The 15,557-nt window shown below is 36.1% G+C and overlaps 2 protein-coding genes across 2 annotated transcripts in view; one reads left to right on the forward strand and one right to left on the reverse strand.

The window, feature by feature from the left end:
• The window catches only part of ASPN (asporin), a 23,614-nt gene extending 9,196 nt beyond the window's left edge, over positions 1 to 14,418 (reverse strand). Inside the window, exons 1-4 of the mRNA XM_007953008.2 lie at positions 14,163 to 14,418; positions 10,014 to 10,126; positions 5,057 to 5,270; positions 3,641 to 3,751 (exon numbers count right to left, since the gene is read on the reverse strand). Of these exons, the coding sequence (XP_007951199.1) occupies positions 3,641 to 3,751; positions 5,057 to 5,270; positions 10,014 to 10,126; positions 14,163 to 14,418 (694 nt within the window). The remainder of the gene's footprint in view (positions 1 to 3,640; positions 3,752 to 5,056; positions 5,271 to 10,013; positions 10,127 to 14,162) is intronic.
• Positions 1 to 15,557, forward strand: part of LOC103207414 (centromere protein P) — a 617,074-nt gene that overhangs the window by 288,917 nt on the left and 312,600 nt on the right. The window lies entirely within an intron of this gene.

A 15,557-nucleotide genomic window follows, 5' to 3' on the forward strand; every position in this document is an offset into this window, starting at 1 on the left:
AGGCACAGGGAAAAGAAAAAATGCTGAAAACTAGGATGTGGTAGGAGAAGATTAAGAATAATAATAAAAAGGACAAAAGTATTAATAATATTAGTTGTTTTAAAACAGACAAATAGAAGCAAACTAATCACCAGAAAAAAGAAAGCGAAAAAGAAAAAATAAAAATAAAAAAGGGGAAAAAAAAAATCGGTGGAGGACAGGGCAGGGCACCCAGGCTCTGTCTGAGCACACAGACTATGTTGTAGTTCCTGTGGGCCCAGAAGGTAGGTGGGAGTGGAGGATGGCCGCACCTCCGTTCACCAAGAATAACGAGAAATGTCGTGCCTTGTCAGTCTTGCAGTTCCCAAATGTCCTTGGCGTTGCTGGAAAGCAGAATGTGTTCTTGAGCCCCAGGAATCTGCGAAGAGTGCTGTCTCTTTTAATATCCAAAATAGTCAAGCCGCTTTTTAAACCTTCAAAATGGCAGTGCTCTCCGACCAGTGAAAGTCCACAGCTCAGCCCACCTTTCTCTTCACCTTCTCCATTTGTTCCCCAGCCACTGTGCACAATCCTCCATGCAGTCCCTGGCTAGCAGGGTGATTTTTAGGTTAATTCTTAGGTCCTATCACCACTCAGGAATCTTCAAGCTCTCAGTGCTCTCAGCATCGCTGCCAGACTGCAACTCTGTCTGTCTCCTTTTTTGGTGTTTTCTTGCAAATTCTTCTGCTAATTGTGGTTTAGTCCGCTTGTATATCCTTCCCTTCAAGGCTCAGGAGTCCAGAATTATCTTCTGTATCTGTGTTAATTGGTTTCCCTTTTCTTTGTTGAAGAGGGTCTGTGCAGTCTTTCTGCCTAGTCCCCATCTTGCCAGATCTCCCTCTGGCCTTGTTTTGACTGTCGGAATTGAGCTTCTCCAATTGTCTCTTTCCACAGATGTAGTTGATTTTATTCCAGTACATTCCATTTGACATTATCCACACTTATAGCCACAATTTATGTTGTTGAAAAATGATATTTGCAATGAGTAAGTCGTTGGTATTGCAAAATTCTATTATATGATCTCCAGCATCGTTTCTATTACCAAGGTCATATTTTCCAATTATCAAGTCTTCTTTGTTAGTTGTTAGCTGTTGTCGAGCTGATTTCTGACTCATGGCTACCTCGTGTACAACAGACTGTTATGATCCATATGTCTTTTTTATTCTGATTTTTGGATGTGCGTCATTAAGCCTCTTTCCTAGTGTATCTTAGTTTGGAAGGTTCCCTGAAACCTATTAAGCATCATAGCAACTTGCAAGCTTCCCCTGACAGATTGGTGGTAACTGCATATAAGGTGCATTGGCCGTGAAGTGAGCCAGAGTCTCTTGCATGGGAGGTAAGAATTCTACCAATGAACTGACAATGCATCTCAGAAAGGATTATCAATGCATATAACAAAAAAAGCCAGTCCATTGTTAATTCTGGTATAGCAGTTCATGAACTTGACTCTAGGTGTTTTTTTTTTTTTTTTTTTTTTCTAAATTTTATTTATTTTGTTGTTGTTGTTGAGAATCTGTACAACAAAACATACACCAATTCAGTAGTTTCTGTATGTAGTATTTAGTGACATTGATTAAATTCTTTGACTTGTCCAACCATTTTCACTCTCCTTTCCTGAATTCTAGGGAGCTCTGGTGGCATAGTGCCTAAAGCATTTGAATCCTAACCAGAAGGCTGGCAGTTCAGAGCCACCAGCCACTCCTTGGAAGGAAGATCGAGGCGATCTACTTCTGTAGTGATACCACCTCAAAAACCCAAGGAGGGGTCACTGTGAGTCAGATCCAACTCCACAGCAGTGAGTTTGGTTTGGTTTTGTTTTTTCTGAGTTCTACCTCCCTCCTTAACATAAACTCACTGTCCCCTAATCTTACAAGTTATTATCAGTATAATCCCATACACATAGTTCTTAAAAAAGAGCATAATCCTCAAGGCAGACATTTTTTAATTATTAAAGCTAAACTATTATTTGTTTTGGGGAGCTCTGGTGGCATAGTGCCCTTGTTTTCTGGTCTGCATCTTTCTTCACTCTATCCTTTCCTTTTCCCTCTATCTGTTGCTGCCATATGAAAGGGAGTTTTTGTTGTGGTTCTACAGATGGAAAGGTGAATAAAACATTTCATGTTTCTTGCAGGATAACAACCATCTCCTTTAAAAAGGGGATATTTGTGTGTGTGAGAGAGAGAGAGAGGGAGAGATTCTGAATTAAAATGTTTTATCCTCGATAAAACAATCATATCTTCACTCTTTAGATGATTTATCTCCTAAGTAAAAGATTGATTACTAATATCAGTTTTGCTTTGTTTTTTAAGTTACATGTTTTGGTTAATCTTTTGGATGGGGTAAGTAGTAAAGAAGTAATGGTGAAGTTGCTGCTATCACTCCTGGATACTCAAAGACAGAGCTGTTTGAAAATGAAATGTTATTAATCAAATATTATTGGTTGGATTATAACATTTAGGCAGTCAGCCTTAACATTGTCATGAATAAATGACAAAAACATTACTGGCTTCTGATTATCAATGAAATCTTGAAGAACATTTTTATATATACTTATTTATTTCAGATCTAGATGGTCATCAAAGCAGACAGGGAGAGAAAGCTCAAGTCCTTGTCAGGGAAAAGGAGAGCATGGCTTCCATGGAAGGCTATACTATCCATTTAATCATCACACTTATTGGAAGTAATGGGCCCAAAACTGGTCGTATAGCAAATTTAAGAAACATTTTAGTTTGAGGTGCCAGCATCAGGTCACATGAAGCTATAATAGAGTATAATTCTTATTTTGGTAATGATTATATCATGAGAGGGCACTTACTGCCAGACACGTCTCTAGACTTTTCTGTGTAGTGGCTAATAATTCATCACTGCAGCTCTGAGAAGAACCTGGGGTACAGAGAGCCTTACCTCAAGAGACATGCCTCTCATGGTATTTGCACCCCCCCATCTGTCCTCCCAGACTTAACCTAGCCACTGCTGTTGTACTTAAGAGGCTGGTTCTCTGTCCCCTGTCCATCTTCTCTGCTTTCTTTTTTATGGAATTTTCTACCTCTAGTAAGTACTTCAAGGAGCTCTGGTAGTGCATTGGTTAAGGCAGCAGGGGATTTAACAAGAACTTCACAGTATAGATGAACAGATGTCAGGAAACAGAATGAAGAGAAGTTCATTTCTTAATATTTGTTCACTCTAGAGAAAAACATTCTGGCTTAATACTGTTAAAAAATGAAGCATTTTATGTTTCCATAAGAAAATGCTAATTTCCATACTACACTGGCCAGATGTAAAACACATCCCACTGCCATAGAGTCAATTCCAACTCATAGCAACCCTATAGGCAGAGTAGAACTGGCTCCTTAGGCTTTCCGAGACTGTAAACGTTTATTGAAACAAACTGCTTTATCTTTCTCCCAAGGAGTAGCTGTTGTGTTCGAACCTCAGACTTTTTGGTTAGCAGCTGCATGCTTTACCCACTATATCAGCAGAGCTCCTTTAATAGTAAAATGGATTTCTAATTGCATGGAAGTTTTGACAATGTATATATTGTATAGTTTAAAACATTACATTTAATATTCATTTCAAAATGGCATTTTTTTAAATATTCTATATTAAATAAGTAAATACAAACCTTTTGGGATTGAGGTTAGTTTTGCTTCTGCAATTCTGATATGGTACACTGTCACTCCTTCAAATGACCCTGGCTCTATGCCATTATTATCAAGAGGATTTGCACTCATTTCTGTGGGAGAAATTACATAATTTAGCATATATGTGTGTATATATATATCATATGTGAAGGACACTTACAATGCAGAGGTACACATTGTGAAAAAATGTGATTGATGTGAACTTTATCATTCGGGCCTCATTCTCATTCAGTATATTTTTTTCTGTGTCTGTCTTCTCCCCTTTCTGCCAGCCTCAGGCAAAGAATGCTTCTTGTTACATAAGCTGGAATACAGAACATACTCACTATTTTGTTTTGAATTACTAAATCAATAACTCCAGCCATGAACATGATAAAGTTTCATTATAGTAATATTGCATCAGGAAAAAAAAAATCATCTTTTATATAATTCGAAATGTTTGTGTTTTCCAGTGTAAATTTTATCTATTTGCTACCTAAAGGAGATCTTAGAAGCTCTGGTAGCGTAATGCCTAAGGTACTTGACTGCAAACCAGAAAGCTGGCAGTTCAAAATCACCAGCCACTCCTCAGAAGGAAGGTTGGGCAATCTACATCTGTAATGATACCACCTCAGAAACCCAAGGAGAGGTTGCTATGGGTTGGGTACGACTGGACGGCACAAAGCAAAGGAGATCTTATGGGGCAGTTCTAGTCAGTCATATAGGGTCACTGTGTGTAAGCATTGACTCAACAGCACACAAGGACAAGAAATTTTTTAAAAATAGGTAAGTCAGTTGGAAGTTATGATTTAATTAACAGAAATCTGACTTTGAGGAAATTTCAGTAAATGAGGCTATTTGGTAAACGTGAGGCACTTTTTTGAGTGAATAAATGACCAAATGAATGGAAATATTGGGAATTTTCAATAGCTAATGTAAATAAAATAGGCTAGGATTTAATGTATAACACATAAAATTCCTTCAATTAATAATCTTAAAGATATAATCTTAGATCTAGCCAAAAGTTAGTTTTATATTCCAAATAATATATAGTGTTTTATATTATATTTGAGTAGTTTATAGAATCCATTAAATATACTGTCTTTAAATTAAATTAGAATAACATAGATTTTTATCAAATAGAGTCCAATCAGAAAATAGACACCACACTAGGTGTTTTAAATGTTTCAAAGGAGATGTGTATGTGTGTTACAAAAGTCATATTTTCTTTAAATACTACAAATTTTGTTTGATATTGCCCCTTATTTTTAAATGACTACTCTAAGTAAGGATTAATAGATTAAAAAAATCTGTTTTGGATATTATCACTGTTAAGATTTGTTAATAATGATGATAAATTTATTTACATTTGGATATTGCTTGTAATTTCAAGATGCCCATTCTTTTGAAAAACTTACCCAGAACATGTAAAGCATTCATTCCTTTGAATGTGTCCTTTTGTATTTTCTTAACTTTATTATCATGAATTCTGAGTTCTGCTAAGGATTTGGGTAGGTTAAGTGGTATTTCACCTAACTGATTGTGGGACAAATACAGCCTTCGCAGCTTCTTTGTGGTTAGAAAGGCTTTTGGGTGAATCTTTGTTAGCTTGTTGTTATTCAGAATCAGACCCTAGATAAAACATAGACAGTTAAACAATATCAGGAAGTATATTTGATTTATCTACATTCTACAATAATTAATCAGTCAAACATAGAAATCAATGCAATGTGTCATTCATGTATTTGATCAACCGTATAAATAGTTTTCCAATGCAATCCAAGTTAAAACCATATTTAATACTGAGTTGGGACAGTGTGCAAAGGTTCAGTGACTTATCTTGTGCCTTTGGCTTACATAAAACACTTTTTTTAAAATCTCTCTTATGTTTGAGTATGTTCTTATGTTTGAAATGTTCGTTTTCAATTTTACTTATCTTCCAGTAGCTAATAAGTGGCTAAGTTTTCAACTTCATTTCTAATCTCCTCTTTCCCAATTGTGAAATGCCCAATCTTATCTGAAAGTCTATGTGCAGATTTATATTTAATGCACACCAAATACATTTTTGCATGATTTTATCTACTTTTAAAACTGCACTTCTTTCATGCCTGCTAATATTTACCATTTCTCCCACAATAAAGACCTGTGTAGGGGAGGGAGTACTTAGAAAATTGCCTCTGTGTTAGGACATGTTTTCAGATCCCTCGGGTAGATCTGAAGAATGACTCAACCCCTCCTCAGTTATGTTGCTGTTTCTCAGTGTAAATGATAGTGCCTTTCAGAAAGAATATAACCCCAGAGAATAGAAGAACTTGCTATCATAGTGACTGTGCTTTCTCTACACGCAAGTCCTTTATGACATTTTCAAGGGTGTGTGGCTATTTGAGTGGCCAACAATCTCAGTCTTCTGGAACTGAGAGATTTTTGGGATATGGAAATTTCAGTACTAAAATTGGGAAAGTTTGGACAAACTGGAACAAATTGGTTACCCTAATAACTATTTCCATTGCAAAATGGACATAGTTCAGCCCTTTTCTTATTGTTGGAGTTTGTAGAAAGAATTTTCTGTGTGGGACAAAGATGACGGAAAATTGCTATGCATTCTTTAGGACCTTTTTATTATGTTTACTTATTTCATTCTAGGCCCTTTACTTCTCTCTTTAGACATATCACTACTGATAAAAATAAGCACCTCAGTCTGGTAAGCCTAATAAAATTTACTTCTTTCTTAATGTGTAGTGTCAATTAATTTTCTTTGTATACTGAAAAATAATGAGTTCTGTTGGCATAGTGGACTAGACAGTTGGCTGTTAAACAGAAGGTCAGTGGTTCAAACCCACCAGCTGTTCTACAAAAGAAAGGTGGTGAGATCTACTTCCACAAAGATTAGAGCCTCACATACCCAGTGGGTGTTACTGTGAGTTGGAACTGACTCTCTGGGAGTGAGTGATACTGAAAAATAAGGGGAGGGAGGGAATTTGACAACTTGATAGATCACAAAGTTATTTGTGAACCTTCATTTGATAGCAGAAATTATTGCAATCATTTTAGTTATGAGGAAACAGGCACCGAGAAGAATAGTGACTTGCCTATCACCCCCTACAAGTATCAGACTCCGTCCCTCTGCCCCTAAGTCCTTTGTTTTTTCTGTGAATCAAGCTTTCCTGCCAGGAGCCCCAAAGTAAATGCATGCCTTAGTAAAGATCCAACTATGATGAGTATGGTTTATTTTACTTGTTCTTTTTCCTCTGGTTTAGGCATGAAGTTGTTGGAGCTCCATAAAAGGAAAGATAAGTAGTACAATGTAGAGGAAGAGTTTTTATTTAGCACTATTAAATGCTGCCCAGTATGTTGGGTTGGCAGAGTGTCTCTAGTTAACTGTACTTTCAGTGTTGGGTTTTACATGAAAATTGGAAAAGTAGAAATCACAGAGCTACAAATTCAACAAACAATGTGGTTATATATAAAGACAGAAGATGAGAAAAGTATAACCTTTCAAAAGTAGAGCAATAATTCTTTATAACAAATGTGGCTATAATAATAGGTTGGAAGTAAAATGTGAATTTTTGGTTGTGTGTGTGTTTTGAATGATCTGACACATTCTTTATTGCTGTATTATTCATTTTGTAAGAACCAGAATGTCATACAATCATCTAAAACATAATTTAGAGAATTTATAGAATATATGAAAAAGCAATTTGTTCTCTTTAAAAATATATACCATATATGGTAATAGTACAACTAAGTAAATGTTTTGAAAATGACAAAATATCAACTAAATTAAAATATAAAGCATATGTTTTAAAAAATGCTCTTAAAAATGTGCTGTAAATTAGTACATTATGATTCAGTTTGCTACCATGAAGCTAGTGGTAATAACAGTTAACAATTGAGTGCTTGCCTATTCTGTATGAAGAACCCTATGTATTATTAGCTCATTTCATCTTAGTAATCATTCTATGAATTAAATACTAGTATTATACTCCTTTCACACCTGCGGAAGGTAAAGCTTAAGGAGGTTATGCCACTTGCCCAGTGTTACATATTTGGTAGAGCAGAGATTTGAGCCCAGGTCTGCCTGACTCCAAAACCTTCACTCTTAAACACAGTTTAAGTTTAGGAGGTCTAAGATAGCTCCTGACACTTTTTAGATTCTCATTTCTTAGTGAATAATGAGAGTACCTGTGGACTACATCCCTGAAACATCTCTGAAACACACCTAACATTTTAATGAAGTAATTGTATAACAAATTAAATTTAAGGCATTTTATGCTTCTGTATTAAATATGCCATTAGTTATTAATCTTGTCTTTATATAAGCTGAATATGAATTGAGGAAATTATTGAAGTATTCATAAGCTATATGTCCAAAAGTTTCTCTTCTCTAAAGTTAGTGGAGTGCACCGTTGGATCTTTGGTGGAATCCATTATATTACTGATGATGATTGTCTTGATATGTAAGTGATGCCTCAGTTACAAAATATATGCTCTTTTAATTAATTTATTTTTTAATATATCAAAACTGTATTTTGGGAGAAGGCTTAGCAAATCAAAGCATTCTGAATATACATTTCAAGGGGAAGAAATAAGGAAGATCCCACAGAGCACTGTATATAATGATAGTACAGTAGGAAAAACTTGGGCTCTGCTCTTTGCCATACAGACTTGTGAGGATTAATAAGAAGAACATAAATAAAGAGCATCCTTCAATATGTATAGTACATGATTGACCCTCAATAAAACATCAGTGTCCTTGTTCATCCAGCCATGTGAAACAGACAAGGATTGGTTTGTATAGCAGAACTGAGGAGTCACTTTCCCCTCCCTGCTTAGAAGTGCCCCAGGGTTCCACTGCATTGCTCTGAATGGTTATCTTGAGGCAGGTGTAAACTAGCACCTCAGCATTACACCTCTCAGATACAGGAACAAGACCAGGCTTAATACAGTTGTGATATTTTCTATCTTCATTAAGTCCTATAATGTAACTTTATGTTGTTTTTTGTAATTCAGCATAAGAATGTGGAACATAGTCCGGAAGAGCCAATTGGCTTACTATCCAGCAAAATACAGGAAAGAAGCTGTTCTACCCTAAATACAGCAAGGTGGGAGCAAGCTCCAGGTGAAAGATGACACCTCCAGTACTGTTGTAGTCTATTAGGCTGTCCTCCAAACCGAACTTCAAATTAAACTAGAAGTGTTCTTAGCCATAATCTAGAAAGCTCAGAATGTTAAAAAGAATCTTTCACATTTTACATCTTCGAAATTTAAAACGATATTCATAAAAATAGTAAGGAAGAAAATGCTTTTTCATCTCTGAAGGCCTAGAAAGGAAACCATAGAAATATGTATTAACTAATAATATATATTTCATGTGCTACTGTTAGAGATTTGTGATGTCCTAAAAGACATTGGATTCAGGTAAAGATTTTCTACACTCTACTCTAATGTGTTGTTGTAACATGTCATCAAGTAGACTTCTACTCATAGTGACCCAATGTGACAGAGTAGAACTGCCCCACAGTGTTTTTTAGGCTGTAATCTTTGTGGGAGCAGATCGTAAGGTCTTTTCTATCATAGTCACTCATTGTGTTAGGAGGAGCTCTGGTAGCCTAGTGCCTAAGGCGCTTGACTGCTACCCAGAAGGCTGGCAGTTCAAACCCACCAGCCTCTCCTCTGAAGGAAGGTTGGGCAATCTACTTCCATAGTGATACTTCCTCGGAAACCCAAGGCGGGGTCACTATGAGTTGGGTCTGACTTGATGACATAACGACAACATAACAAGTTGTGTTAGGACTGCCAACCTTTGGTTAGTAGCCAAACGCTTAACAATTGTACCACCAGGATTCCTTCTATGCTGATGAGTTCATGTATATAATTTTATTTGTTTTCATTTTAATGTATAACCCAATACCCACTGCCATCAAGTCGATTCCAGCTTGTAGCAACCCTATAGGACTCAATAGAACTGTCCCATAGGATTTCCAAGGCTGTAATCTTTATGGAAGCAGTCTGCCACATCTTTCTCCCATTAAATGGCTGGTGGGTTTGAAGCAGCCAAGCACTTTATCCACTGTGTCTCCAGAGAGCCTTCATTTTAAGGTATAGTGACTGTTATTATTTAAGTAGACTGTAACCTCATTTAGGGACCATTTACTTAAACACTTAACCCTCTGCCTTTCACCTATTATTTGACAAGCATCAGTTAAATTAAATCTATAATTTTTTGTTAACTAGAATACTGTTGAATAACTGGTATTTATTCTTCATACACAGAAAAGTAAGACTGGTTTACAATAACACAATACAATTAATCATATCAGCAGTGATATAGATTATTATCTTAAATATGTAAAAATAAGAACATAATATTCTTACATAAAGTGAAGTAAGTCCTTTAAAATCATTTTCTTTTATTTCCTTGATTTTATTGTTTTGAAGATCTACCATTCGAGTATCAAATGGAATGTTGCTTGGGACTGAGGTCAAACCTGAGAAATAAACAAACATATCATACATTAGAAAATTATGCTAAAGATGAGATTATCAGTATGGTTAAAATAATACTTTTTTGTTTTTTAAAATGTATGGTTATCATTAAGTAACAAAGGATTTAACATTGTAACCCATGATAAAAATATTCTTTTTGGGAAGGCCTAAAGACCTTTTCAGGAGCTCTGGTAGTGTAGTGCCTAAGGCACTTGACTGCTAACCAGAAAGCTGGCAGTTCAAACCCACCAGCCACACCTCGGAAGGAATCTACTTCCGTAGTGATACCACCTTGGAAACCCAAGGAGGGGTTGCGATGAGTCGGGTACGACTCGACGACACATAACAACAACAACAACAACAAAGACCTTTTCAGGTAATGTAAGTGCTTTTATAAGGATGATTCATCTGCTCAACTGTCTAGCTGGGTCTCGCTGTCACTGTTCACCTTTTCCAAGGTGAAATTGTGTTGTTGTGGTTATGTGCCATTGAGTCAATTTTGACTCATAATGACTGTTGTGGATTGAACTGTTTCAGAAAATATGCGTTGTAAATCCTAAACTCTGTGCCTCTGATTGTAATCCCATTTGGGAATTGGTTGTCTATTTTATGTTAATGAGATACGATTAGTCTAGGGTATCTCTTGAGTCAGTCTATCTTGGGATATAAAAGAGATTAAAAGCAAACTAGCAAGCAGAGATGGGGGGAGAGAGATGAAGATCACCCAGGAACAGAAACTAGATGAGACAAGGACTTTCTTTAGAGCCAACAGAGAGAGACAGCCTTTGCCTAGAACTAGCACCCTGATTCCAACTTCCTAAACTGAGAAAATAAATTTTTCTTTGTTAAAGCCACCAACTTGTAGTATTTCTGTTATATCAGCACTCAATAACTAAGACTTGAGCCCATGTGACAGAGTAGAACTGCTCCATAGAGTTTTCTGGGCTGTAACCTTTATGGAAGCACATTGCCAGTTTTTTCTACTGTGGACTACTGGGTGGGTTTGAACTGCCACCCCTTACGTTACCAGCCAAGCACTTAAATGATATACCATGAAGCCTCCTAAAATAAAATTAAATGGAAGTAAATTGGGGCGTCAAATGACATTGTGAGGAAGTTATCAACAGCTGTGGCACAGCTTCTGGTGATTCACTTTTGTCTGAGGAATTGTAACCTTCTTTTAAAGATACGGCTGTTGTAGTCCCACATTGAAGAAAGTCGGTCTTAATCATTTTAAGAAGCCTGAAATGTACAAAGTTGCAAGTGGAAGATAGGTAAGATAGCTTATTTTCATGGACATCATCAAAAATTTTATTGCTTACTTCCTTTCAGTAGTGAGCTCCTCTAATTAGTTATAAATTATTTGATTTACATAAACTTATATATACAAAACTCTTCAATAACATCTATTTCTAATCATCCATCATCAGTATAAAGGTAAAGTGACCTGACTAACAATTATTTTCCAGCCATACACCACAGTTTGTATGGGCATACTTTTTTGTCACCAACCCTCTTTGCAGGTACAGTATAATATTCTTTTCTGTCATCAAGGAGCCCTGGTAGTAGTGCAGTGATTAAAAGCCTTTGGCTGCTAAGCTGTAGATTGGCAGTTCAAACCCACCAGCCACTCCGTGGAGAAAGATATGACAGTCTATTTCTGTTAAGATTTACTGCCTTGGAAACCCTGTAAGGCAGTTGTACTCAGTCCTATGGGTCACTATGAGTCAGAATCAACTTAATGTTTTTTTCTGTCATCTCAATAAAATACAGCTACATACTTAACTTTGTGTAAAAAGTCAATAAATATTAATTAAATGATAAAAGATACAAACTTTTTCTCCTCTTAGATTGAAAAATAAAAATGAGCAGAACATTATTAGGAGCTATGTGTGGTATATTTCTTTCTTAACTTTTTTCACTTTACCTAGTGGTGAAACAGTAGACTGAATATACCCACTCTCTACTTATTGTCAGTCATGTCATACAAAATTAGGCTTGGTGAGCATAGGGCTTTCTTTATTCATAGCATTTTATTTTGAAAATGTTCAAACATACAGAAATTTTAAGGAATTTTGTAGAGAAAACCCATATTTCTACTACTTCTTTTTTTAATATCAACATTTTATGTACTAACTCTGTCCATCCATCAATTACTCTCTTTTTTTTAAAATCTATTTTAAAGTAAGTTGCAGACATTAGTACACTTTTGGTGGTGGCATTCTTACTTCTGGAAAAGCTATATCTTAATATATTTAATAGTCCCATATTGAAGAATTCAGTAACTAAATACACTGAATATCAACATTCTACTCTACAGGCTATAAAATTGACACCTCTTAGCAGTTTGATTATGAATAGAAAGTAGAGGTAATTTGGAGAGTTAGCAAGATGGAGGGGCAGTTTTATTTGTTTTTTAGAATAGTTTTGTCATCTTTATGAGCATAGGAGATTATTTTAATTTCAGAAAATGATCTGGAAGGTGTTAGAGGAAGCAAGAGGTTGTGCAGAAAGGATTCTTCTGTTGACACAGATTTTGAGAAACCTACCCCCACCCTATCCCTCATTAAAAATTGAAGCTCTGGAAAGAATCTCATTTCCTAAATGAAAAAGAGTGAAAAGTATCCAGATCATTGAAAATTTTTTATTTTTATCATCCATGGTTATTGCTGCTGATGGTGATGTGTCATCATAATATTATAGATATTCTTAGGTGAATTTCTAGGAGGTATTTTTTTAAAGCTAAATATTTAGAAGACTGTGTAACTTAAGCATTCTTTTCCATAGCTGTCATGAGGCAGTTTGGTTTTTCTCAGTTCTTAGATGACAGTTGTGTATTGAAGCAGTGGTGCTTTGTAATGTGTCCTGCAGTGGCTTTAAGTGGAAAGCAGATGCTTTTGGTATAAGCCACAAATTATGAAGGCAAGCACATGGGAATAGTTTATAATAAAGACAAAAGTCTCCTTTTCACAGTATTACTTAGAACCAACTCTGTTTACATCCAACTGTGTAAAAACAGATACATATATTTTTATCCTATCTATTCCATTAAGACTTTCCCAGTGATATTACCTTCTAATAACCTCTTCTTTTTCTAAATGCTTTTTGTTTACCTCACTTGTTTTCTCACATAATTGCACACTTTGTTGATGTCTTATGACTTCTGACTGTCATAAAATGCTGTGGCAGAAAAAAACTAGTCCTAAAAGCTTTTAGAGACACCTTCTGTCCATATGGATGCATGAAGCACCACTGAGAAGGCATCAGCCCCCAGAATGGGGGTTATATTTACCAGATGTTGTTACCCCACAGCAAATATATGTCAGCCCTCCTTTCTTTTGAAAATAGCCAATTATAGTCACTTCTGAAGTGCATTGCCATAATATCCCCTCTGTAAGGAGAGCATTGTTCTGCTTGTACATTTCTTCACTGGAATTATTAAAAAGAGAAAATACTCAATTTTCAAAATGTTAGGTGATCCTATTGTTTAATCCTGTAAGAGTAAACCTACAAAGCAGATATTTATAAATTTTAAAAAGACTTTAGACGATAGTTTAGTTCAGCTCCTTCTCAATAATTCTACACTTAAATCATTCTAGACAAGTAAAGTACCATTTTTATCATTTTTAGATTAGAGATTTCACACACTCTCTGTGACTCATTTCATTGTTCTGGACAAACAAGTTATTTTGTTATAGCAGAATTTAGAAAGTACCTTTTCCACTACTCCCATCATTAACTGAAACAGACAGATGGCCATTCTAGCTGAAGGAAATTGACGTAAATCGTTTTGATACATTTCAGGAAGAGTAATGAATGTTCTATACGTAAAATCCCCATTCTTGTCCTCTAATTTTCTAGGTTTTCAAAATAAACTTGTATGTACTTTGGGTTTTACTATACTTTGCACCTAAAAATCTAAATGAAAGTCTTATGATCAATAAGATTATTTTGAAATTTCAGTGAGGACTTTTCACATCTTTTTAATTTTGTCAGGTTAACATTATTCTTCAAAGCAAAGTGGATTTATGTTCTTACCTAGATCAGAACAGTGAACAACTCTCGAGTAGCATTGACATCCAAAAGGACATGTTGGAAATATATCAAATGGAAAAAAGGGATTAACTGTTTCTCTTGTTGGAAAAAGAGAGTTATCATTGTCATCGTCATCATCATCTTCATCTGAATCTTCCATATCCTTCAGCATCATATTCTTTAATGTCATGTATGATGGGCTAAAGAAGGGTTTGGCAGAGCACAAAGCCAAGAATAGTATGAGCATATATTCCTTCATGTTACCTTAGAGTACAGGACCAATCTAAAAATAAACAGACATTGAATAGTAAGTTAAAGTTTAAACAAACATAATTCCTACATCTATATATTATTCAGAATTGGCAAAACTACAGCGAGATGGCATATTAATTTTAAAAACTCTTTGGAAAGAAATTCAGCAATATATATTGGGAGCTTTAAAAATATTTTTGTTTCACCCAGGGATTGTACTTTTTGGGATTTTTGTCTCAGGAATAATTCTAATGAGCAAAATATATATTTATCACAGAATTGTTAATTTTTTTTTTTCTTTTTTTTCCCTCCTACTTCCTCCCGATAGTTACTTCTTCCCTGTGTCCATCCCTCCTTGCACTCCTGTCCCTTGAGCTGTCTCCCTGTGCATAAACAGCCCTTCTTTCTCCCCTGATTGTTCTCTCCAAGGAGTGTATCTACCTCAAGTAAATGTTCAATTCATATGCCTATCTTTTGCTTGGCTGGAAGCCACAGGTATGAGTTCAATTCCAGACCTGAAGGGCAGCTAGGGGCCATAGTCTCAGTTGTTCCACTAGGCTCTATCAGACCAGCAAACCTGGTACCCCCCCCTTTTTTTTTCCTCCAAATGATTTTGAGTTTTGTTCCACATTGTTCTCCCTCTCTATCAAGGATCTCCTACATAGACCCCTCTCCAAGTGGTTGATAGTGGTAGCCGGGCACAATCTAGTTCTTCTGGTCTCATAGTCATATAGGCTGCAGAACGCATGGTGTACGAGTCACTACGACAAACTGTTTCCATGAATTTTTGGTTTACTTCTTTCCGCTTTGCTCTGGATGAGGAGAGACCAATTGTTGTATCTAGATGGCTGCTTGCATGCTTTTAAGATCCCAGTCGCTACTTACTAAAGTAGGAGGTGGAACAATGTTTTATGTAGTATGTTATGCCAATTGAGCTTGATGTCCCTTTCGACTATGGTCCCAAGGCCACAGGTTCAACTACTCGGTCACTCTGAGTAGCTGGCTGTGACCAAGAAGTGACTACAACCTTGTCCCTTGTCACCTCTACTATGTTGTTGTTGTTGTTGTTGTTAAGTGCCGTCGAGTCGTTTCCGACTCATAGCGACCCCATGCACAGCAGAACGAAACACTGCCCGATCCCGCGCC

This window comes from Orycteropus afer, unplaced genomic scaffold (genome assembly GCF_000298275.1).
Source record: "Orycteropus afer afer isolate SDZICR_OR568_19922 unplaced genomic scaffold, OryAfe1.0 scaffold00368, whole genome shotgun sequence".
NCBI lineage: Eukaryota > Metazoa > Chordata > Mammalia > Tubulidentata > Orycteropodidae > Orycteropus > Orycteropus afer.